Source organism: Dasypus novemcinctus, chromosome 8 (assembly GCF_030445035.2).
Source record: "Dasypus novemcinctus isolate mDasNov1 chromosome 8, mDasNov1.1.hap2, whole genome shotgun sequence".
Classification (NCBI taxonomy): Eukaryota; Metazoa; Chordata; class Mammalia; order Cingulata; family Dasypodidae; genus Dasypus; species Dasypus novemcinctus.
The window spans coordinates 123,957,134-123,981,140 of record NC_080680.1 but is presented as its reverse complement, the minus strand read 5'-3'; the positions used below and the strand labels follow the sequence as shown (position 1 = coordinate 123,981,140).

Here is a 24,007-nt window from a genome sequence, read left to right as displayed (position 1 = left end):
GGCGAGACCCCGTGTCATCCCATCTGCCCCCTGCCTGTGTGCGGGGCTGGGAGCTCCTGCCAGGGCTTTGCTCCTACACTGTCTCCAGGGACATAATCTTCCGTGCTGGCCCCCAATGGCCACATTTGGCTGGTTGCCCTTGACCCTCAGACCCCACGGGCCTCTCCGCCCGACTCAGAGCTCTCGGCGGTGTCCCCTCCTTCTTCTTAGAGCCACAAACTGGGCCGGTGCTTCTTCCTCGCAGCCTCCCAGAGTTTCCCTTCTAATTTCCTAGCATGACCATCCTTCCTTCCTCCTTCCTTTTAATTGAGGTATAACTTACAAGAGCCCTGTTTCCATGGGGAACGATAGTTCAGAGAATGCTCGTGGGGTTGGTAGGCCTTTCCAATGCACAGAGCTGGGGTATAAAAATCAAATACCTCATTGGTTCATACTGAAACTTCCCCTTCAAATTCAGGGCGACATCATTTTTACTTAACCATGTCTGTCTTGCAACTGTATTAAACAATCTTCCACACTGAGGATCTTGCTTCTCAGAAACATAGACAAAGGGGAAGCGGATGTGGCTCAAGCAGTTGGATGCCTGCCTACCACACGGGAAGTCCCAGATTCAGTTTCTGGTGCCTCCTAAAAAAAAAGAAGAAAAGATAAGCAGACACAGAGAGCACACAGCAAAGAGACACAGGGAAGCGGACTGGGCTCAACAGATAGAGCGTCCGCCGAGCACAAGGGAGGTCCAGGTTCAAACCCAGGGCCTCCTGGCCCGTGTGGAGCTGGTCCACGCACAGTGCTGATGCACGCAAGGAATGCTTGCCACGCAGGGGTGTCCCCCGCATAAGGGAGCCCCACATGCAAGGAGTGCACCCCTCAAGGAGAGCCACCCCACGCGGAAAAAAAAAAAAACGCAGCCTGCCCAGGAGTGGCACCGCATACACGGAGAGCTGACACAGCAAGATGATGCAACAAAAAGAGATAGAGATTCCCGGTGCCACTGACAAGAATGCAGGCAGACACTGAAGAGCACACAGAGCAGACAACAGGGTAGGATGGAAGGGGAGAGAAAGAATCTTTAAAAAAAAAACAAAAACAAAGAGACACCACAAGCAGGCAGTGAGTATAAACAATAAGGTGGCGGGGGAAGAAATAAAGTATATCTTTTTTAAAAAAGCAGAGACTATGGAATGTCCTGTAATTATTCATTTGCTTTATCGACCAATAGGCATAGAACAATCTCGGAATAACAATACAAATATCTAGATACTTATAACACTAAAACTCTCATAATAACCAATACAATCACTGAAAAGTTAGTATTCTTTTCTGCTTTTCCCATTTCCACAACTTTTTATATTTCACAATATTTTCTATATTTACTTTGTCAGAGCATGTAGCTCTGTCTTTTCATTCTAATTTAGTCTTAGTTCTACAAGTGATTATATTTTTAATATTCACCCAGTCCTTATGCTGAATTCTCTGTAAACATTTTGGGTATCTGAAGTTCATTTCCTGTAGAAAAGAGCACATGGGAACAATATTCCATGAGTTTTTGCATATCTACAACAATTTGCACTCATTATACTTGAGAGACACTCTGATGGATATAAAATGTATGTTTCACATTTTCCTTCCTTGAGTTTCTTACACATGTTGCTCCATTTTCTTCTGGAATAAAGTATTGTTGCCAAAGAAGTGTGATGATAATCTGATCACTTCCCTTAAAAGTCACTCGCTATGTTTGCCTAGATATCTAAGGACATTTCCCCCTTTTCTTTAAAGTCCAGTGCTACAATATGTTCTGTTGTTAGTCATTCCAGGTACATTTTATCAAGTTTGCAATATGTTCTTTCAATATCTCATTTTAAAATATATATTTGTATTTCAAGGAAGTTTTTTTTTTTTAATGAATTATAGATTTTAATCCTTTGTTCTGTTCACTTGTTTTGGTTTTCTTCTTCACAGACTCCTACTATCCATATGTTGGATTTTCTTTACCTATCTTAAATATTGGCTACTTTCTCTCAAGACTTTTTTATCTCTTCATTTGCTCATGTTTGTGTATTGTTTTTGTTAAGAAATCTTAATCATTAAGGCATTACACTTTTTCCAGAACAAGTATAATTTACAGAAATCGTACCAGGCAACTTTTTATCAATATTTAGCAATTTTGTTTAGCCAAAATGTTATTCCAGTTGCAAAAATCATCTACAGTTATAAAAAATAAACAGAAAACTTACTAGACTTAATCTGCTTTTATAAATGTCCTAAGAAGCCTTAAGCTAAATATTTAAGTAAAAAACAACACACACACATTTTTAAAATTTTGGTGTAGCAGTTTGATATTATTGATGAATTCCAAAAAGAAATATTGGATTATGTTTGTAAACTGGTCTGTTCCTCTGGGCATCACACCCTATGATTGTATTCAATTCAGCTGAGATGTCTTTGATTAAACTATGTCAAGATAAATAAAATAAAATAAATCTTTAAAAAATAAAACATGACTTTCTTCTCTGTTATGGGGGTGGAACTTTCCTTGTTAATCCTACACCATGATTATAATGTTACTTTCTCATAAAAGAAAGGCAGAGATTTTCCTGAGCTATTTGGGCTAGGATCAGAAAAGGAGAAGGAGAAAGGGGCTGAGCTGGTGCCTGCGGGCTTGGTGGGGGAAGGCGGCTCAAAGGTGTAGCCCCAGCAAGGGGTGGCATCGGGGCAGGTAAATCCTGAAGGTAAGTGCACTTGGTGACATCTCCCTTAGCAAAACCCCACGTAGGTTGATTTTAAGTGACTGAGGTAACATTTTTTCTAAGAGGTACATTACCTAATGTTCAATTTGTGGTCTCAAGTGTTTCGTTCACAAGCGGGTGCCTTCCTAGACCAAATCTTCTGTCCCTGGACTGTGTTCCAAGGGGTATACGCTGATGTTTTAAAGAGCTTCCTCTTTGAGGATTTATTTCTAAACCTTCCATTCCCTGTAGTGAGTTAAGACTCTACAGGCACTAGACGTCTAGAAGTAACTATGTTAAACAACCAACTCAGTGGAAGCGGCTGGGCTTGTGAAAGTCCTGTCCTGCTTAAAACTGTGGTAACAAAACTGGGCATAAAAAGAAAAGCTGTGAAAACAAGCACAACGTAGCCTGCTGGAAGGAGCCCTGGGTTGGTTTTTATACTATTTGTGTAATAAAGAAGTCAATGGAGGCCGTCCAGGCAGGGGGCCCCCAGGACCCCGAGGTCTATCCATCCAGCAGGTGAGCCGGAGCAGAGGGGCCAGCGGAGGGCAGCGACGATGACAGGCACAGGAAGAACGCCACCCACGAGCACCATCTGAACGTTTAGAAAATACCGTCCCGATCTCTATTTGGTCAGGGACTTGCAGGTGGGTGCGGGGACTTCCCAAGGCCTCCCGGCCACACACGGCAGAGCAGACACAGAGCGGGACTTTCTGAGCCCACACGCAGGGCTCTCCACGTTCCCCGCCCCGCCTCCAGCAGGGTCCCTGCGCAGCTGGTGGGACGTGGCATCTGCCCCCTCCTCCCGTGTCGTTGAGGGGCTGGAATTCCGTGAACATCGCCCCGCCTCGGGAGTGCTGGCCTTCGGAGACCCACTGGCTGAGCAGCCGCAGGCTGCGGGGCCAGCAGGCCCTGGGGCCTGCTGGGGGGCTGGTACCCTAGTGAGGAGTGGGGAGCGCGTTGCTGAGCCTTCCGTGGGGGTAGGAAAGGTGCACGGCCCAGTGCGGAGGGCTTGAGAGAAGGTCAGTGATTGACTCGGGGTCGTTACCACGGCGCCCTCGCCTGTCTTTTGGGGACTGGGTCATAAAGAGGCCACCACCCACAGGAGGCTGGTTCTTTCATGTCAGCTTCACTTTCCTCTCTTCAAGGAAAGGCCGTAAGCACATGAACACAATAAATGCCCCGTGCGTGCCCGCTGCTGGGCGGGCCAAGAGTCTACCCGGCTGTGCTCAGCCTCCGCATGCTGGAATCCAAGCCCGCAGAGCGCCGGTTCAAGCCAGGGGTCATAAAGGCAAATGGTACGCACCCTGCTCACCTCTCCTTCCGGGGATGGCCAAGCAGCGCATTTCTGGTGAAAGCCACTGTTCCTGGAGCAGGTACAGTGGGCCAAAGCCCAAATGGGCCCAACAACTCCAACTCCTGGAGTTTTCCTGTAAGCGAGTGAAACAAACCGGCCCCTACAGCCTCCAAAGAGGAAAGCCAACAGCAGGGAGGTTCCCCTTCTGGTGACCTTCCCAGAAGACAAGGCTGGAAGCCTCGCTTCCCGGGGGCGGGGCTTCCTGGGGGCAGGGCTTCCCAGGGGCGGGGCTTCCTGGGGGCGGGGCTTCCCGGGGGCGGGGCTTCCCAGGGGCAGGGCTCTAGGATGACTGATCCTATCTCTTGGAAAGGAAGAGCGCCTTGAGCAGTCTGGATGGAACCCCGCTGTAGGGCGATGAAGACCTCCTCCCTCAGGGTGTTTAAGCAGAACCCAAGCCCAAACTGGGGAGCTGAAGAGCCCCGTGAGCCAGCAGCGTTCTGAGCTGAACCGTTTAGCCCTGAAATCCTGAGAACTGAACAACTAACGGTCCTCTTGCTAGAAGGCTGGTTGGTATTGTCCCCAGAGTTACTTTTTCCAAACTCAATGATCTTTTTTTTTTTTATTTCTCTCCCCTTCCCGCCCCGCCCCCCCGGCCCTAGTTGTCTGCTGTGTCTGTTCATTGTGTGTTCTTCCTTGTCCGCTTCCATTGTTGTATTGTTGTCAGCAGCACCAGGAATCTATTGTTTTTTAATCATCTTGCTGCATCAGCTCTCCGTGTGTGCGGCACCATTCCTGGACAGGCTGCGCTCTCTTTTGCCCTGGGCAGCTCTCCTTACGGGGCGCACTCCTTGAGCGTGGGGCTCCCCTACACAGGGGACACCCCTGCATGGCACAGCAAGGATGCACGCATCAACACTGCGCATGGGCCAGCTCCGCACAGGTCAAGGAGGCCCAGGGTTTGAACCACAGACCTCCCATATGGTAGGCGGACGCCCTATCTGCTGGGCCAAGTCTGCTTCCCTAAGTTTTTTTTTTTGAGGTACCAAAAGCAAACATTGAAAAACCTGGGACCTCCTATGTGGGAAACCAGAGCTCAACCATTGAGCTATACTGGCTCCTCCAAGTTGGTTTTTTTGTTGTTTTTGTTTTTAGGAAGTATTGGGGATCAAAACTGGGACCTCTTATGCGGGAAGCAGGCACTCAACCGCTTGAGCTACATCCATTTCCCAACAATAACATTTTTTCCATGTCAAGTTTTGATTCAGTTTCAAAATAGTTTTTTAGGAGAAGACACTGAAATTAAACAAAAGGATAGTCTGTAGCAATGTCAGTTTCCTAGCTTTAATACTGTACCACAGTTATGTAAGATGTCACTGTTGGATAATAGACTCAGGGTGGCTGAACTACTTTTACAACTTTTCATGCACTTACAGTTATCTCAAAATAAAATGATTTAAAAAAATCAAATTAAAGTAGCTTCCCAAGAAGTTCTAAGTAACATCAATGATAATGACTGAGCACGTGGTAGACAGTGGGGTTCACTTCAATCATCTATCAGGTGGTAAGACTGACGGTTGTGGTTAGGAAAGCCCCATCACGTCGACAGGCGTGCAGCGTGGCTGTGCTGATCATAAATCTTCACTTATCTGGGATCATGTCATACAACTACCAACAGGCAATACATTCCCACAACTGCTTCCTACTTGGTGTCACCCAGGATGGACCCTTGCATAGACTTAATTTCTGTATTTATCAAACTGTAAGGCAATAATTTGCTTATGTCTTCTTTCCTCTATTAACTATGACTTGCCACGAGAACTGCATCTTGTTCACCTCATTTTATCACCAAGATCTGACCAGGGATGGGTTCTCAATAAACAGCAACAGGATGAGTAAGAGAAATGAACCAGTAATTAAGTTATTTTCTTGACCTTTGGGGGATGATTTCCTTTTCTGATACAAAGACATCCAAAGAAAAGTTCAGAGCCTCTTTTTTGGAGTGATGATTAAATACATTTGGATACACACACGCATACATATGTATATGTCACAAAGTCTCTGAAACGTGGGTTTAATCTTTTATAGATCTCTAAAACCACTTTTTATTTAAGTTTCTATTATGTCATAATTCAGTTTGATTTAGAATAAAATAGAAAAGCCAGGCTCTTTCAGACAGGAAAATCAGTATGAACTGCTAGAGCAGATCCCAGCTTGCGGTCACCCCTTGGGCTGAAGCGTGGTTTGCTGGCCTGGCGGGGGAACGGCCGCGGTAGGCCAAGCCGCTGCCCCCATAATAGGGTGGCTGGTCGAACTCACCGCCACCCCTGAAGGAAGCTCGGCATAGGCGCAGAGTGCCCTCGGGTCTCCCCTTCTCGGCAGCCATGCTTCCGCGGCCGCCCCTCCTCCCGGATGGCGCCACACGATGCCTTCTTTCTCCCTGCGCAGGCGCAGGGCGGAAAAAACCAGTCTGCCCTTTTCCCCTCCCCCGACAGCAGCAACAGCCAGGCGTGGGCGGAAAAATCCAGCCCACCCTTTTCCCTTCCCCCGACAGCAACAACAGCCAGGCGTGGGCGGAAAACTCAAGTCTGCCCTCCACCCCAGCAACAGCAGCCACCAATCCCTAAACCCTGTCCCTTCCCCCAGCAACAGCGACAGCCAATCCCTAACCACCACCCCTCCCCCGTCCAGTACCGCCCACTGACCTTTCGCCGGCAACCAATCAGAACAGGGCGTGGCTTCGACCAATCAGCCTTCCCCAGCCCCTGTAAAACTGTTGCCTCTCCCTCAGTAAAGTGGACTTGCGTGTTTACCTTGTCTCCGCAGTAGTTCTTCTGCCGTGCGCCCTCCAGTCCTGAGAGCCCCCGACAAGGGCCTGGCCTCCCTTGTCCCCAATTCGTCGCCTGCTTCTCCGGGCGACCCCTTCGTCGCCTGCTTCTCCGGGCGACCCCTTCGTCGCCAGCTTCGCCGGGCGACCCCTTCGTCGCCAGCTTCGCCGGGCGACCCCGTCAGCCGAACCGCGCAACCCCTTGTGAGACCGATCCCTCGTCTGCTGCCGGACCGACCCCTCGTCCCAAGCGGGACCGACCCCTCGTCCCAAGCGGGACCGACCCCTTGTCCAGAGCTGGACCGACCCCTCGTCCGCAGCCAGACCCCACCTCTACCAACCGAGCAAGCCGCCGCACAGCTTAAGATTTCCTGTTATAAAAAAAGTTAAAAAAAAAAATTTCCTGCTATAATGGTCTCTTTGCCTAATTTTATCAAGTACCAAGGACAATAAGCTTCTTTGAGGCAGCATCACCACTGGATTCTCAATATTAACAGGTCAAAATAGTATAAGGTAACTTCTCTAAAGTTTATTTAAAAACATGTTTTGCAAATAAGTATTTTGGATAGCCCAAATCAATCCAAGCAGTGAGATCACAAAGTGTTCTATCTTCTGCAAAGAAATACAGACAATGCAAAAAACCCAATCCAAGGCCAACCATGTCTGGAAGTCGTGACAGGGGTGCCTTAAGATCCCACAGCCACCAAGGACTCTGCAGGGTCAGTCATCTGAACAGCCTCAGAAGCGTGCTTGATCCTTAGAACTTCTGCAAAGTCATCGCCAAACCAGCAAGTGACGTGCACTATGTCTATGGTGAAGTAGAAAAGGCGGTCCTGGCAGAGCTTCCGGCGGTACACGGACCGAGGGTCAGCCGACAGCACAGCCTCGATGGCTCGCTTTGCTTCCTCTGCTGACCGAAAAAACTTAAATGAAGTCCGACTGACATCTGCAACAAGAACACAACTCAGCTCTCAAAATCATGCAGGTCAAATGTCTTTACAGTGAATTTCAATATGGAATTTGTTTGGTTCCTGGGAATGCAGAGGGTTTGGAAATGGATTTAGTCATTAGAATGTCACCTTCAAGTGGTATTTATTATCTTTAGATTAAACTCGTCCACCCAACATTTTCATTTACTGCACGAAACAATCATTGTGGTGTTTTTCTTCAGCCTCCTAAGAGGAAAGCTGAGCTTTCATTTTCTTTCAACTCAAATGTCACTTTTCTATCCTCAAAATAGACTTTAATTCGATTCCCTGCCATTTTCTTCTCAAAATGGAGGCATGGTCTGGGAAACGTGATTGTCCCAGCTCTGAGAAAGCCACAAGGAGAACTAAACCCACAGGTGCCCAGTGTGGTAGCTTGCTGGAAGGGAGGGTGCATCAGAGCTGGGTCCAAGGAAGGCCAGGAGCTTCCCCGAGGAGCAAGAACACGAGAGGGTCCCAGGACCAAAGTGAAAGACACACCTGGAAAGCACAATGTCAGTGCCAGGGGCGGGCCACTCTGCTCCACTCAGGAGTCTAGTTTAAGTAACAGATACCTGCCCTGTCAGGTGGTAAAACTTCTTATCACATTTAGCATTTTGTGCCCTTTTTTTATATACTTTTATTTCAGAAAACATAGTGGTTGAGATGGGAAGGTTTATGTCATATTCAATTTCACACAGTAAACAAAACAAAGAGCAACTAGGGAGATGATGGCGACTAAGGGCAGGACGTGATCCTGGACGGGCTCTCAGAGGGGAGGAGAGAAGGCTGGAAGGGGCACTACTGGGACATATAAAAGGACGACATCAACACGGAGTTTTTTGAACTTGGTGGCTGCACTTCAGGTGGCAGCATGGGTGCGGGTCCTTGTTCTTGGGAAATGAGCACGGCAGTGCTGGGTTTCAGGAGGTGTGATGTATGCAGCCTACACTCAGGTTCATAAAAAGGATGGACAGAGAGACAGATGGACTGATATACCGACAGGCAGAGAGAATGATATGGCAAATGTGGCAAAGTGTTAAAAGTGGTGAATCTGGGTATCTGCAGGGAGAGGGGTTTGTTGAAATTCTCTGTATGGCATTTGTATTATTTTTAACTGTCTTCTAAGTTTGAAAGTATTTCAAAATAAAAAGTTTAAAATTAAAAAAAAAACTCAGTCACTTGGCATCCTGAAAAAAGAGGCAAGAGTGTGGCTGGCTGCAGACCCAAAAGGCAAAGGATGCGGTGGGTCATCTCTGACATGTATTGTGGTATTTATTTCGAGCCCAGTTAGACGTCTTGGTCCCATCGGGGGACCAGGTTGGAGAATTAAATGTCAAATGCCCTCTACTCTTCCCCACCTTCTAAGGCAGGAAAGAATCAGATGTCGGTGGCCTTTGTTCTTTGAAGGGACAAATCCGACAAGCTGTCTTCTGCCTGCCCCTGAGGGTGCATCCCAGCAATCTCCTGCACCCACTCTGGGCAGTGGCCTGACCCCTGGGATGGCTGGTTTCTGCATCCCTGGGGGACACTGATTGCAGGCTCCTCAGCTTTCCACCTCTCTCCAGGCAAAACTCAGACCCTGCAATGGCTTAGAAAACCCTCCATGGCCTCACCCCCTCCCCTGGAGCTCCTGGGACCTCAGCTCCTCCCTGCCCCGACTCAGCCCACCCAGCCCAGCCCCATCCACCTGGGGGCTGTGCCCCGACTGCCCCTCTAGCTGGTGCATTCTTCCCCCCAACATGCACGTGGCTCGCGCCCTCACCGCTCTGGCCTCTGCGCATCCTCGCTAGGAGGCCGCCTCTGGCTTCCCTAGGCCAAACTACAACCCAGCACCCACACCCTTCCTACCCTGCTCTCTTCTCTTAGAAACTCTTCCACAGCCTTCATCACATTCTAACGTTATATACAGTTTGCCTACCTATCGTACTTTTAGTTTGTCTCTCTCTACCTTGTTAGAAAGCCAAATTTCGTAAGAGCAGGCTTTTTTTTTCTCTTTTGCTCTAGAACAGTGGCTGGTATACAATCATAGAATGAATGAATGAAAAAATGAATGCATTTCCCTCCTGATGTGGCTATTCCGGCCCCTTAGTGAATTGTGACACAATAGCAGCTTTCTATATTTTTGAAACTTGCCATCTCTGCAGCAACTGACTGCTTCTGACAGTTCACTGTGCCCACCTCTTACCAGTCCTCCCTTCCTTCTAGATTGCTGCTTGGGACCTGCTGTCTGCTGGGAAAACCAGGTAACATCTACTAAGAGCAACATGGTAACGTAAACAGGTTCCAAGAAGAGCCCTGAGCCTCTCTTTTGCAGTAAACTGCACGCCTCTATCCTGGGACCGTGGGAGCAATTCCTGTGCTCCGAGACTCTTCTCCTCTTACTCCTGGGCTCCTGGATTCTTGCCGCAAGGATGAGCTGAGAGCCACCAACCACTACGATAAAATGGTACATCTCTCTAGTCTAGCAGGACTGTAAGAGATGAAGAAATTTAACCTACCTGAGAACAAGCACAGCATGGCTTCTGTATGCTAACCATTTGGAAATTCCAAGAACTGCTCTAACGGGCAAACAAGGAGCTGGAAAACTGGGGTCACCGAGGGAGGGAGCAGCCATTCTCGGCCAGAGCCTCCACCAAGCCTGAGCAAACAGCTGCGGGACGGAACCCCTAGGATGCCAGGATGCCGGGGTGCCCACACCTGCCCCATGTTTCTTTTCACCTGTCCGTATCAACAGATGTTCCCGACAACCGCCCCCAGAAATACCAAAGTTGGCTAAATCTCAGCGTAAAGCTCACACCTCACTCAACAAGAGGAAACTGAAGTACCTGGTGCCCGCTCTGGACTGAAGCGCCCGAGGTCCATCTCTGCGTGGGGAGTAAACCGGACTGCTAAGTTGGCCGCAGGGGCCGCTCTCACCCAGGGGGGCACCTCGCTGCGCCGGGCGGCACCAGTCGCCCTGGAAGGGGAGCCCTTGGCCACAGGCCGCCCCCGGGCGCTGCTCCCCTGCAGGCCGGCCGCATCTTCCGCTCCCCTCCTCCCTGCAGCCGTCCCTTCCTCGGCAAGGTGCTCCTCGGGGCTGTCTGGTCCACACGGCCCTTCTGCCGCCCTCGGGCTCTCGTGGCTTCTGGAGCCTGTGGCAGGGTCAGCAGCCGGCTCCACGGGGTCCGGCCAGGTGCCCCGGGCGTCTGCTGTGTCGTCGGGCGTCCCGTACTTTCCCTCTGACGTGCCGTCGTCAGGACACTCGGGTTTCTCGAGGCTGCTGCGGGGCTGCTGCCGGTCACCGTCCCCAGGCAGGCCATCCAACAGGGATGCAGGGGTTGGCTTCTGTTGGTCATCCTGAGAGGGCAGGTCCCCCGGGGGCTCACCTGGGTCCTGAGGTGCGTCGTAATCTGCGATGTAGGGCTTTATGTCCAGGACAGGCGTGCCGTGCACCATGTCGATTCCAGAGAGGAGCATGGCACTCCCTAGAGGAAGGAAGAAATCCTTAGAAAGAGGCACCAGCCACGAAGCAGGCAAGCCACCAGAGAATATGATACACCCAAATGCTCTTTCAACCCCATTCCTTGGCCTCACCGCGCTGACTCCCTGCTCTTCCATGCACCAGGCCCTTTCCCACCCGGGGCCAACACATGCTTTCCTTTCTACCTAGACACTCACTGTGGACTCTCCTTGCTGGCTTCACGAAAGGAGCAGCCGTGCTGGGAAAGCCCAAGTGGCAAGCAACTGTGGGCAGCCTTTAGGAACTGCAAGGGGTCTGCAGAATGAGGTCGGCTTTTGAGAGCTGCGGGCAGCCCTGGGGGCTGAGGGCCCCTCTGGGAGCTGTGGGCAGCCATGAGGAGCCGCGGGTAGCCTCCACCAACAGCCAGCCAGAAGCTGGGGCCCTCGGTCCTTCAACTACAAGTAAACGAATTCCGCCAATAACCTGAGTGAGCTCAGAAGTGGATTCTTCCACAGTCAAGCCTCCAGGTCAGAACGCAGCCCAGGCAACACCTTGAATGCAACCTGGTAAGAGCCTAAGCAGAGGCCCTGGCCAGCCTGGGGAAGTTGGCTGAGCAGGAAGCAAAAAGCTGCATGGAACCACTTTGGAGTCTGTCTCCGTTTAAGAAAAACATGACAGATGTACCTACTGTGAATGAGCCTGGAGCTTTGGAAAGATGATTTTGGACTTTCTAAGCAATAGGTTATGCCTAAACATGGCTGCAGGGCAAAGAAAGGCAGTGCAGCACAGGTAAAGAGTCCGTAGGGCTGGGAGTCAGTCAATCACCTGGCTGAATGCTATCAGGTAAATCACCTAAATTCAAAAACTTCAATTCCATCATCCATAAAATGGGGATCAATGTCCTCTGTAGATGCCACACAAACACTAGTAGTTACCCTAAAGCTTATTAGCGAGAAGCAGATGTGGCTCAACTGATAGAGAGTCCACCTACCATACCTGAGGTCCAGAGTTCGAACCCAGGACCTACAGGCCCGTGTGCTGAACTGACCCAAGACCAGTGCTGCCACATGCAAGTAGTGCCATGCCACGCAGGGGTGTCCCCCGCATAGGGAAGCCCCATGCACAAGGAGTGCGCCCTGCAAGGAGACCTCCCCGCACAAAAAAAGCACAGCTTGCCAGGAGTGGTGCCAAACACACAGAGAGCTAATAGAGCGAGATGATGCAACAAAAAAAGAGACAGATTCCTGGTGCTGCCGAAAATGCAAGTGGACACAGAAGAACACACAGTGAATGGACAAAAGAGAGCAGACAATGAGGGGGGGTGTGTGGAGGCAGTGGGGGAAGGGGAGAAAAATACTTAAAAAAAAAGGTTATTAGCAAACATGTCTAAAGTGCAATGTTGTTTGCCTTTTACTCTTTCTGAGGAACCCACTTCCGTAAGAACACTAAGCTCCCAGGGCAGGGGCTTTATCGGATTTGTTCATCACTGCATCCTCAGCACCTCCAACAGCGCCTGGCACATATTTAGGACTCAGAAAGTACGTGTGGATTCCATGAATGATCATATAACGTACAGGACTGTTACTCAAAATCATCAGCCAGCCAAAGAGAGATAAAACTCAAGTTGGATCAGCTGCTGAAGTTTTCTCATAAATCTACCCAGGCCTAGCTGAGCATAACCCAGCTGGGGAGCTCAAGTTCTGGGGAAGAGCAAACCAAATCACAGTTCACATCTATTCGGTACCTAATGGCCCAAAAAGAACTTTTATCTATTTTTTTAAGATTTCTTTTTTTCTCTCTCCCCTTCCCCCCTGTTCTGCTCTTTGTGTCCATTCACTGTGTGTTCTGTGTCCACTTGCATTCTTGTCATGTGGGACTGGGAAACCATGTCGCTTTTTTGCTGTGCCATCTTGCTGCGTCAGTTCTCCGTGTGTGCAGCACCACTCCTGGGTGGGCTGCACTATTTTTTTGCACGGGGCACACTACTTGAGCATGGGGCTCCCCTATATGGGGGATACCCCTGCATGGCACGGCACTCCTTGTGCGCATCAGCACTGCGCGTGGGCCAGCTCACATGGGCCAGGAGGTCCTGGGTACAGAACCCTGGACCCTCTATATGGTAGGCAGACACTATCAGCTGAGCCACAACCACTTCCCTGAAAAGAACTTTTAGAGCTTTCATCTCGCATGACCTTGAAAAAGGCCATGTGGGGACAGAGGGGGCAGATCCTGCTCCTTTTGCCAACTTCACAAACCAGCAGGCCGAAGCCTGGATTACCTCCAGATTCCCATGTGACCTGCCGTTCCAGCTTCTCTCTTTCTAACAAAGGTACCTATGAGGTCAGAGCAATTCAAGAACAGAATGCTTTCTAAAAATATACGGCTCAGTAACTGGGTTATATATGAACAATGTAGCTAAAACTAATCTGCAAAACAATTTTAGTTCCTTCCACCATCTGAGGGATGCTTGCTCCTGCAGTGTGGTTCATCCCAGATGCGGTTGGGGCACTGATGATTGAGGGCCATATGTGCTCACTTCCTCCAGGCTGTGAGGAAGAAACAATACACCCCCGCCCTGCCGTGGTCATCACATAGGCACGTGCCTCTAGCTACTGAGAGGGAATTTTGGAAGTGTCCAATTGTCTTTGAATTACTCCATACTTACTGCATCCCAAGTCTGAGAAATCTGGCTACTAATTTGATGATTATGAAGGCTTAGAATTATTCCTAAATAATATTTAATAACTTCTGGCAAATGCACTTCCTTGGAGAGCACTCTCAAAAAGTGTTTTTGGTGCTCACTTTCTTCTGAATCGTTTCATTTTTTCTTCACTGTCTGGTAGTTCTCAGGGATTAGCACCATGGGTACTTGCATGAATAGAAGCTAGTGGGGATACCAGGTTCAATTTGTTAAGACTTCTTTTGGGTAAGGAAAAAGAAATTAATAGTAGAAATGCAATGTGTTACCTTCTACCTTTTCCAGCTTGGCCAGGGTGAGTCCTATTGCATTGGGGCGATGTGGGCTCCTTGTAGAAAATACCCCAGTCTTTGCACCATTCAGCCTAGGAGGTTGTACTTTAGCTTTATAGCTCAAATGACCATTTTGGTGAAAAACAAACAAAATCCTATTGGAAAGAAACCAAACCATTGGGTAAGAGAAGAACACACGTTATTTTTATCATAATGGCTTGAGGAGGAGGGAGGAAATCTTTAATTCCCTATAAATTAATAAGAATTTTTTAACAATATCAAAATACAATCGGGGGGCAGCAGACTTGGCCAAGTGGTTAGGGCGTCCGTCTACCACATGGGAGGTCCGCGGTTCAAACCTCGGGTCCCCTTGACCCGTGTGGAGCTGGCCCATGCGCAGTGCTGATGTGCGCAAGGAGCGCGGGCCATGCAGGGGTGTCCCCCGCGTAGGGGAGCCCCACGCGCAAGGAGTGCACCCCGTAAGGAGAGTCGCCCAGCGCAAAAGAAAGTGCAGCCTGCCCAGGAATGGTGCCGCATACACGGAGAGCTGACACAACAAGATGACGCAACCAAAAGAGACACAGATTCTCATACAGATTCCCATGCCGCTGACAACAGGAGACAAAGATGACGACGCAGCAAATAGACACAGGACAGACAACCAGGGTGGGGGGGTGAAGGGGAGAGAAATAAATAAAAATAAATAAATCTTTAAAATATATACATATATATACATATATATATATAATCAGGGGAAGCGGATGTGGCTCAATCACAGGGCCTCTGCCTACCATATGGGAGGGACCCAGGTGCGATCCCTGGGGCCTCCTGGTGAAAAAAAAGAAGAGAAAGTGTGCCCATGCAGTGAGCTGAGTGCCCAGGCGAGCGCCCGTGTGGTGAGCCACGGGCCTGCATGAATGCTCACATGGTGAGCCAAGCGCCTGCGCAGCAAGCAGAGTGCCTGCATGGCGAGCCAGTACCCACACAAGTCAGCCATGCAGCAAAATGCTGACACAACAAAAGAGAGACGAAGGGGAGAGTCAAGCTGAAGCACAGCAGAAACCAGGAACTGAGGTGGCGCAGGTGACAGGGAACCTTTCTCCACATCAGAGGTCCCCAGGATTGAATCCCGGTGAATCCTAGAGGAGAAAGACGAGAAGACAGAAAGAGAAATAGATACAGAAGATCATACAGAGAATGGACACAGCAAAAACAGCAGGGCAAGGGGGGGGGGAGAAAAACCACACCATTCCCCTCCCTGAGGGAAGACACACTCTGCTCTCCACATCCTCAGCATCTAACCCAGTAACTGGCACTATTAGGGACAATACATGCAGCCAAAGGCCTGAATAAATAAAATTCATTACATGCCTGCTACATGCCAGGCATATGCTAGACATTTTTATACACTCTTTTCATTTCATTCTCTTAGCAACCCAAGAAATAATATTTATCCCCCATTTTAAGGTTGAGGAAATTGACATTCAGAAATGTTAAATCACTTGCCCAGGACTTTCTACACAAGACACAAATCCAAGAAGCTATGAAGAAAACAAGAGAAGATTTGAACTCATTAAATCATTAAATTTCCGTACAACAAAACATCAGCCCAGGAGACAATGTCTGCTACATAGGTAACAGACCATGTTATCTGTGGTATACACACAGTTCCTACAAACAACAACAAAAGACCAAACCAAACACAGAAAACAAGGAAGCAGGTGTAGGTCAGTGGTTGAGCATCTGCTTCCCATGTACCAGGTCCTGGGTTCAATTCCCGGTACTTCCTAAAAAAGTAAAAACTAAACAAAGAAGATGAATAGGGAATAGGCAATTCATACAAGAATGACAAATGGCTAACAACCTTACAAAAGGACATTGAACCTCACTAATAATTAAAAAATTAAAATGTTTTCCCCATGTCAGGCAAAAAATTGAAAACTGATAATATATAATATTGGCAAGGGTGTAGGGAAAAGGCCATTTTACCATAAACTGGGTAAACTCTTTGGAGGACAAGAGGACAGTTGCTCTCCAAAATTATAAATGTGCACACCCTCTGACCTATCCACTTTTGTGAACTCTAGTCACAGAAATACATGAGTGCCCAGGATATGTGTCAAAGGATGTCTGTTACAGCATTACTGTAACAGCAAGAAATGTACACATCTTAACTCTCCAGTACTAGGGGAGTGGCTGAAGCATGGTAAATCCATATTTTGCAAAAGCTGACAGCCATTTCAGCAAAAACAAGTATTTTTGTAGTCATGAAGGTTCTCTATGATACACTATTGAGTGAAGAAAACATACTGCCTTTTGAAAACAAACTCTGTTGTATTGTATGTGTATATTTATGTTTCTACATGCACTTAAAGAAAAGAAGGAAAGTTCTGGGAGGATACACACACACCAAGCTGTTCGTGATAATCTCTGAGGAGTGTGGAGAGGGGCAAGGAAGGATGGGGGGAAATGGGAGCCAGAAGGAAAAACCTTTGTATACACCTGGATTTATAACAGCAATTTTTTAACATAAAATAATCCAACCAAGATCACCCAAACCAGATCTGAACACCCAAGTTCTTGTATTCTACCCATGTCCCCAAATTCATATGAAAAATTAAGCTATTTGGCACAATAAATGGTTAATTTAGGTCCTCACCAATAAACTAGACCAATTCAGACTGCTAAGAGCAAGGGCGGAGGGGTGGACTGAGACCACGCTGCCAGTGGCAGAGAGGCAACTAGCAGTGTGGGGACCTCAGCAAGCGGCACTTTATTAAAAGCACCCAAGGAATGTGGAGAGGCATGGGAAAAATATAGCTGGAGTGACCTATGCACTGTGGTTAGCAGTAATAAAGTAATATTCTTGCATCTACGCGAAAGATGCACTATGTTGATAATGGGTCAGTATGGAAAATGTGAGCCAAATGTACATATGGACATGGTAACAATCAGATGATATTATCTGTAGCAAATGTTCCACCACAGTGTGGTGTGTGATGGAGGGGTGCTGTCTGGGAATTCTGCACATGTGCATAACTGTTTTATAAGTTTACAACTTCTGTCATAAAAAATATATTTAAAAATTAATAATAGGGTGGGTTGGGGGAAAACACACCACATGTAAGATTAGGACTATGATTAGTAGTAAGATTTTGACAATATTCCTTCATCTGTAACACACATCTCATAACAATGCAAGGTGTTGGTGGAGGGTTGATGTATGGGACCCCTGCATGATGTTATGCATGATTGCTTTGTAAGTTCACAACTTTTACTATACACTTGTTAATGTATGTTCATATATAAATGATATAAAGAGAAAAATAGGGTTGGTTGGGGGAAAAATACTTTGGTTAGTACTAATATTTTGACAATGATCTTTAATCACTAGTTAAAAACGTTTAACAACAACGTAAGTTATTGTTGGTAGGGTGAGTTTTAAGAGTCCTTTATGATGTTACATGTTTGTTTTTTAAGTTCACAACAATTATTATACAGTTATTGTTTATGTATGTTTATGTATGAGTGATATATTTCAATAAATTAATTTTTAAAAATTTATTTTAAAAAAAAGTACTCAGGGAGCAGATGTGGCTTCAGCAGTTGAGCGCCTGCTTCCCACATGGGAGGTCCTGGGTTTGGTTCCCAGTGCCTCCTAGAAAAAACAAAAACAAACAATCAAAACAAATGAAAAAACCAACTCAGATGAGAGGATATGGCTCAGTGGTTGAGTGCCAGCTTCCCACATACGAGGTACTGGGTTTAATCTCTGGCCCCTCAAAAAGAAAAAGTATCCAGAGGTCTAAGCTCTCTTCTGCCTTTTCGATAGAGTAGATTTAATTCTTTCTGGATCTAGAGTGAGCTCAGCACAATTATGTAATAGGTGAGAGAGTAAATATTTTAGATTTGCAGGCCAACAGTTCTCTGCTGTACTACACAACTGTGCCACTCAGCATGAAAGCAGGCACGGGTGAGACCTAAACAGATGGATGTAAATTCTCAGAGGTAAGTTTCTAATGAAAACTTATTTACAAAAGCTGGCAGTGGGCCGACTGGGTCTGCAAGCCATAGTTTGTGGACTCCAGATCTAGAGGGCAGAGTAATGACCCAAGGGCCGAATCAAGGAGGTAGCAGATTCCAGCACAAGAGGAGTTCATCGCAATTAGAACCAACTGGAACGTGCCACCCCACTGACACTTCAGACTGTGCTGACAAGGATCTGCAGGGACCTTGGTATGGGAACTCATGCAACAGACAAGGCTGCTCTGGGCAGCTGATTCCACAGTTGCCTTCAGCTACAGGATTTACTCAGTGGCACATTCTGGCCTCAGGTAACCCTTCTAACTGTAAAACCACTTACCAAACATGAGAAAACTTCTCCAGGCCCATCAAGGAATGCTCTGGATTATTAAAGATGCTCTTTTTAATCCTCAAACGAGCCCGTGACTGGCTACAAATGGATGGCTGCCTTGGTGTACCATTCTTGGCCAAGAAACATGATTCCAAGTAGCCAATGGGGTGGGTTAAAAGATTCCCTACAGAAAAAAATTGGATAAGAAATCATTAGCCAAACATTAAACAAAAGACCTAGGAAAACATGTTTTCTTTAAGGCATTGATTTTTGCAATTTTTAAATCTACTGGGTGTTATGCAACTATAAAAGTAATTGTCTTTATAGTATTAAAGAATGTATATAAATAACCTTGCCATTATATACATGTAATTATGTTCCTTTAGATGATATACTGGAAAGAACACTGTTCTGAAAAAGAAAGAATGAAAAGAAGGTGGTGCTTGAGGAGACCTTTGGTGACCATGATTCATATTCTATGCTCTCATTACTAAGCTGGGCGACACTAGTAAGCACTGGCAGGGGCTTTCAGATAGAGGGAAGAGAGTGTACAGAGTCAAATGAGAAACATCATGGCATATGCAGGGAACAAGCTATTTTGCTTGGCTGGAATGTGAATGAAATACATGGCAGAGAATGATGAAAGACAAAGAGAGAGTGGTTGTGTATAATATATAAGGGTGCTTTCAGTTGAAAGCAACATAAAAAAAAAACAAACTTGTGTAAGCAACAAAGGGAACATAAAGGGTCATAGTACTAAAATATCTAGAGCAGGGCAGAGATCAGATGAGATTTGGTCCACTAGCTCTAGGGGGGCAAGTGATTTTCCATCTGCTGTATTTCCAGCTTTTGGTATGCTGCCTGCATGAGGACAAGTTTTCAAAGTGGTCATGTTGCATGATAAAAAGATTTTAGTCTAAACTGATGAATATGTGTGGCAGTTTGAAATTCTTTTATGTATCCCAAAAAGAGAAAGATGCTTTTGAACTAACCCATCCATGCCTATGGGTGTAAGATCCTTTTGATTGAACTACGTCAGTGAGGCATGACTCAGGCTGCATCTCTGCTCTCTTGCTGTGCCTGATACAAATGGAGGCACAGAGGAAAAGGGGAGCTGCCCCATTATACTGATCCAGCCATGTGAGAGAGAGGACTAAGGAAAACAGAAGCCCAAGAGACTTAAGGCTCAGAGACCCAGGGAGAGCCACATGTCCAATAGCTCACAGTGGACCTCGGGAAGAAAGCAGAGCAGCTGAGACTGAAAGAGGAGGGCGAGAAAGAGACAAGTCCTATGCCTGGCTGCCCACAGCTGAGCTCTGGACTAGTACCTTAATTTTTGCTCTTTTCATTAGTGCCCCCCGCCCCCACTGCAGGCTTCCCCCTTCTCCAAAACACATTACCTCAGTCCTCCATACTCCCAAGGTTCCTTGGGTTATGCTCCTCTCTAGCTTTAAATTTCCCGTACCTCCCCAGTTAACAGAGTTAGTCTTTCTTAGCTAGAAATCCAAAGTTCTCCACAATCTGAGTTAAGTCAACAGGTTCCCCCTTCCCTGTTCCATCAATACTTTAGACTCACTGCTCTCCAAACCCAGGCTCTGTAGACCAGCCCTAGCTTCTACTCTTTCCATCTGACATACTAATAGACCTATAATCTCCAGAGTGAACAATTATTTAAAAGTGAGCAAACCTTTGTCCAGCTAACTGCATTTCTCGAAAATTTAAGTTAAACATCTGGAACAAAGATTTTACTTTAAAGAAATTTATTTAGAACAGGGGTTCTTAACAAGAGGTCTGTGCGCTTGAATTGAAATTCAAAAAAACATTATTCTTGTGGGGACGTATTGGTGCAGGTATGATATATTCATTAAATACACAGTGTTGTGTGAACTTAGTATGGTTTTAATCTTAGTCAGGTTTTTACCTGACAGGCAAATAAATCTGTGGGACAAAAAAAAGGCTAAGAACCCCTAACTTAAAACAAGAAAAACTGGCAGTAACCTAAATGCTCATCAATAGGGAAACAGTTTTAAAAATTCTGTAAAAAAAACAAACAAACAGCATGCAACCCCTTGAAATGAAAATTACTGCCAAGGAGAGATTTTTATGATAAGTAGAAAAAAGACGGAGTATAAAACAGCGTCTCATCTATCATCTCATTTTCCTAGTCTGTATGCACCTGAAACGAAATTGGAAAGTAGACACCAAGATATTAACAATGGCTTTCCCTGGGTGTGGCCAGCTATTTTCATTTTCTCCCCCTTGCATCATTTAATTTCTAAGGTTAATAGACAGTATTCTTCTCTCTATATAAGAGAGATGTAACTAAAGAGAAATTCAAGGTGGCCTTTCCAGACCGGGTTAAAAAATATGTTCCCCCTTCCCCAACACTATCGCCCTTTTCCCTCACTCCTACAGCTGGTGGAATTTACTAATCCCTTGCAGGCACAACACGAGCTGGACACATCCCACCACGCCGCGCGTGGCTGCTCCAGCTAAAAGCCCTGGGGCACCGCCGCTACCTAGACCACTACACGAGGGATGACGTCATCCCACTAGCCACTGACGAGTCACGTGGTCGCCACAGTAAAGAGAATGACGCGCGCCAGCTCAAGATCTCGCAGTTCACTTCCTTCTTTGGGGCTCTTCTGGGTGCGGTACCAACAACCTCTTAAAAGTTACCTGTTTCCAGCGCCGGCTTCACGCACCCGCACGGGGTCGCCGCGCGCGCCCTCACGATCGGCATGGCTAAGGGTCTTAGGGATGCCCGCCCGTTGCGTAAGCCCTTCCGCTTCCGGGCCGCGTGCCTCGCGCTTGCGCAGTAGCCGCCGCGGCCCTGGGGCGCGGGCGTGGAGTCAGGCGCACGCGCAGGAGAGGAGGAGGCTCGGGCAGCGGCTGCATCGTGTACCTGGGAAGGCTCTGTTGGGGTGGCCGCCCGGGGTCGCCGCGGTCTCGGCCGGGCCCTCGTGGCCTTTCCTGTGTCCTCATCTCGGTTCGGTAGTGCTGGGCCCCTACTGTCGGCCGCCTTCTCAGGGCAGTCTGCGCCTCCGAGCGCCCGCGCTTTCGGAGAGGGGCATGCACGGAGGACGGTTTACGCGTTGTCTCTCGAAGCATCGTTAGTAATAGGCAGAATATTGGAAACAACCTACATGCCCAACGAATGATCCAAGTTTTGAGAGGTTTTCATGCAATTACCACGTAGGAAAAAAGGTAGATGGTAGGAAACGTTAAAAACTGTCCCGTGGAAATACACGGGTGCTTATTTTTTTCATATTTTGCTGCGTGTTTCTAATTTTCTATAATAAAAAGGATGTTTTATAAGAAAAAAAACTACAACTCATATCAAATCTGTTGGATGTGTAGCGGGGTCCCACACCAGTCTCGGGGTTCAGAGATGGGGACTGTTTTCTTGTGCTTCACACCTCCCGGGGACTGGAGGATGAAATTTTGAGTCAACATGCCAGGTAAATTGGGAGGATTGTTTCTGGGCAGCGCTGAAAAGTTGAGGGTCAATAAAAATTATGTCTCATGCACAGGGTGATCAATTGTACCCACGCCCTAATCCTTTATCCACCGACTTGTTACCGCTCACCTTTTTCAACTATCTCCACATACAGTTTTGTTTGTGGGCTTTTTATCCTGTTGGTTCAGAAAAAGAAAACAAAAACTTTGCCTACGATATAAAATATTCACAAGCAGGCAATCATGAAAGCTTAACAATCATGAAAACCAGTTTCTAAGCTTGGCCATTTTGTCCTCTGCTCAGCAAAGGAAACAAGATTTAAAGATAACTGGGGGAAAAAACACAAAAAACAATTTTAAAATTGATCAGATTCATATACGTGTCCTCTGGCAGGTCTTGCCCACGTGACAATTTGGAAAGGGCTAACCATTATTCTCTTTTTCCAGAGAACCGTTCTGTCCAGCTGGAGAAACAAATCAGAATCACTGGGGCAAAAATAGCTGCACTTGCCACTAGATGGTGGTGTGGCTGAAAATGAGAGTCTCCCTTAATTAGTGGAAAGTGTTGTAAGAAGATGAACCTTAATTGTCATGACAGGCATCAGATAAACACACAGAAAATACATAATTACCAAGTGTGACAACTGAAATGCAAAGCAGGCTTGGAAACTGATGAAGTAGATGGTTACCTCTTTTTAAAAATAAAATTTCTCTTTACTGAAAACAGGAACTGAAATGAAATAGGGAGCTTTGTTTTCCTTTGATCTGAGGATATTATTATCTGTCTAGAGTGATAGCTGATTATCCTAATTTATAAGACTTAATCCCTTCTCTGGAGGTAGGGCTAGGAAACCGCCTTAAAAACACCCTAAATGGTCGTTGCAGATGGTCATCCCTAGCCTGCCCTTGGAGAAACAGCTCTCAGTGAAGGAGGATTCTTAACCTCCCCTTTGGGTGAAGGACCCCTTTGAGAAGTGATTAAAGCTTTGGACCTTCTGACACATCATTTTATATTCCTTATGCAGGGGTTCATGGATTTTTAAGAACCACCTGCCTACCTTTGGAGAGAGGCAGCACAAAGGGATAGACGGGGTCCTGTAAAGCTTTAGTTCTGGCCTCAAGCTTCTAAGCCAAGAGGAACACCAGGAAATTTTTAGACGCACGGTGGTGCTCCACAGGGAGTAGTGGAAGAGGGCAGGCGGGAAGGCAGGAAGAGAAGATGCCGCTCCCTCAAATTACTAGGTTCCTCCTTCCATCTCCTTCTCCATCTCTTTCACTTTTGTGCCTTGTATGTTGTATGGACACAACTCAAAGGTTGTCTTAATGCAACACAATTAGAACTTGAGATTTGCTGACCCTTTTTTTTTTATCTTGAACTACTCGGACAGGTGCAATGGAGACAGAAGCAGCGTTGCAAGGGTGGAGTATGGTGCCGAGAGGTCCTGGGGCGTCAGAAGCGATGTTGGGTGTCTAGCTTCTGTGGTTATTCCCTGTGAAATGGAAATGATCATCACTGCCCAGCCCATTTCAGACTTTCTGTGCAGATAAATAAAATAATGTGTGTGAAAGTATAAAAGCCGAAGTACCACCCAGATGTATTATTGTATGGTTCTGCTGCTCTGACTATAATAAAATGAGGTATGAGTAACCATTTTTTATTGAATATATCCTGAGGGGGGTGGAAATAATGTTTGGGTTGGGGGAAACAGCGTTGAAACCTCCCACTATTCCAGTGGTTCTCAACCCTGGCTGCCCGTTAGACTTACCTGCAGAGCTTTTAAAATAAAAAACACCCTGCATGCATTGTGGGATCCTGAATGGGACCCTGGGATGCAGAAAAAGGACACTTGTGAAAAAGCAACTGAAAGCTAAATGAAGTCAGTACTTTAGTTCATGTAATGATCTTAATATCTTGGTTTTGGCAAATGGCCCATGGTTAGATGAGATGTTACATTAGGATGAATGGG

General features: G+C 46.9%; 1 protein-coding gene across 2 annotated transcripts; it reads right to left on the bottom strand.

The window, feature by feature from the left end:
- Positions 1 to 7,359: 7,359 nt before the first annotated feature.
- On the bottom strand, positions 7,360 to 21,391 carry TRMO (tRNA methyltransferase O). 2 transcript variants are annotated; one of them, XM_004453965.5, is made up of 5 exons: positions 21,261 to 21,391; positions 18,591 to 18,765; positions 14,225 to 14,382; positions 10,644 to 11,282; positions 7,360 to 7,796 (listed from the first exon to the last, which is right to left on the bottom strand). In XM_004453965.5, the coding sequence occupies exons 1-5, from the start codon at positions 21,322 to 21,324 to the stop codon at positions 7,537 to 7,539; spliced, it is 1,296 nt and encodes a 431-aa protein (XP_004454022.1). In that variant the 5' UTR covers positions 21,325 to 21,391; the 3' UTR covers positions 7,360 to 7,536. The 2 variants fall into 2 exon arrangements, with proteins under 2 accessions (XP_004454022.1, XP_071073212.1); XM_071217111.1 differs by lacking the exon at positions 14,225 to 14,382 and having other exon boundaries at positions 21,261 to 21,329.
- Positions 21,392 to 24,007: the final 2,616 nt, after the last annotated feature.

Excerpts from the sequence above, each read along its gene's own strand:
- TRMO (XM_004453965.5), bottom strand. The coding sequence starts at position 21,324 with ATGCCGATCGTGAGGGCGCGCGCGGCGACCCCGTGCGGGTGCGTGAAG. Across the intron at positions 18,766-21,260 it reads GAAGCCGGCGCTGGAAACAG|GGAATCTTTTAACCCACCCC; the intron begins GTAACTTTTAAG and ends TTTTTTCTGTAG. Across the intron at positions 11,283-14,224 it reads CAAGCTGGAAAAGGTAGAAG|GGAGTGCCATGCTCCTCTCT; the intron begins GTAACACATTGC and ends TCCTTCCTCTAG.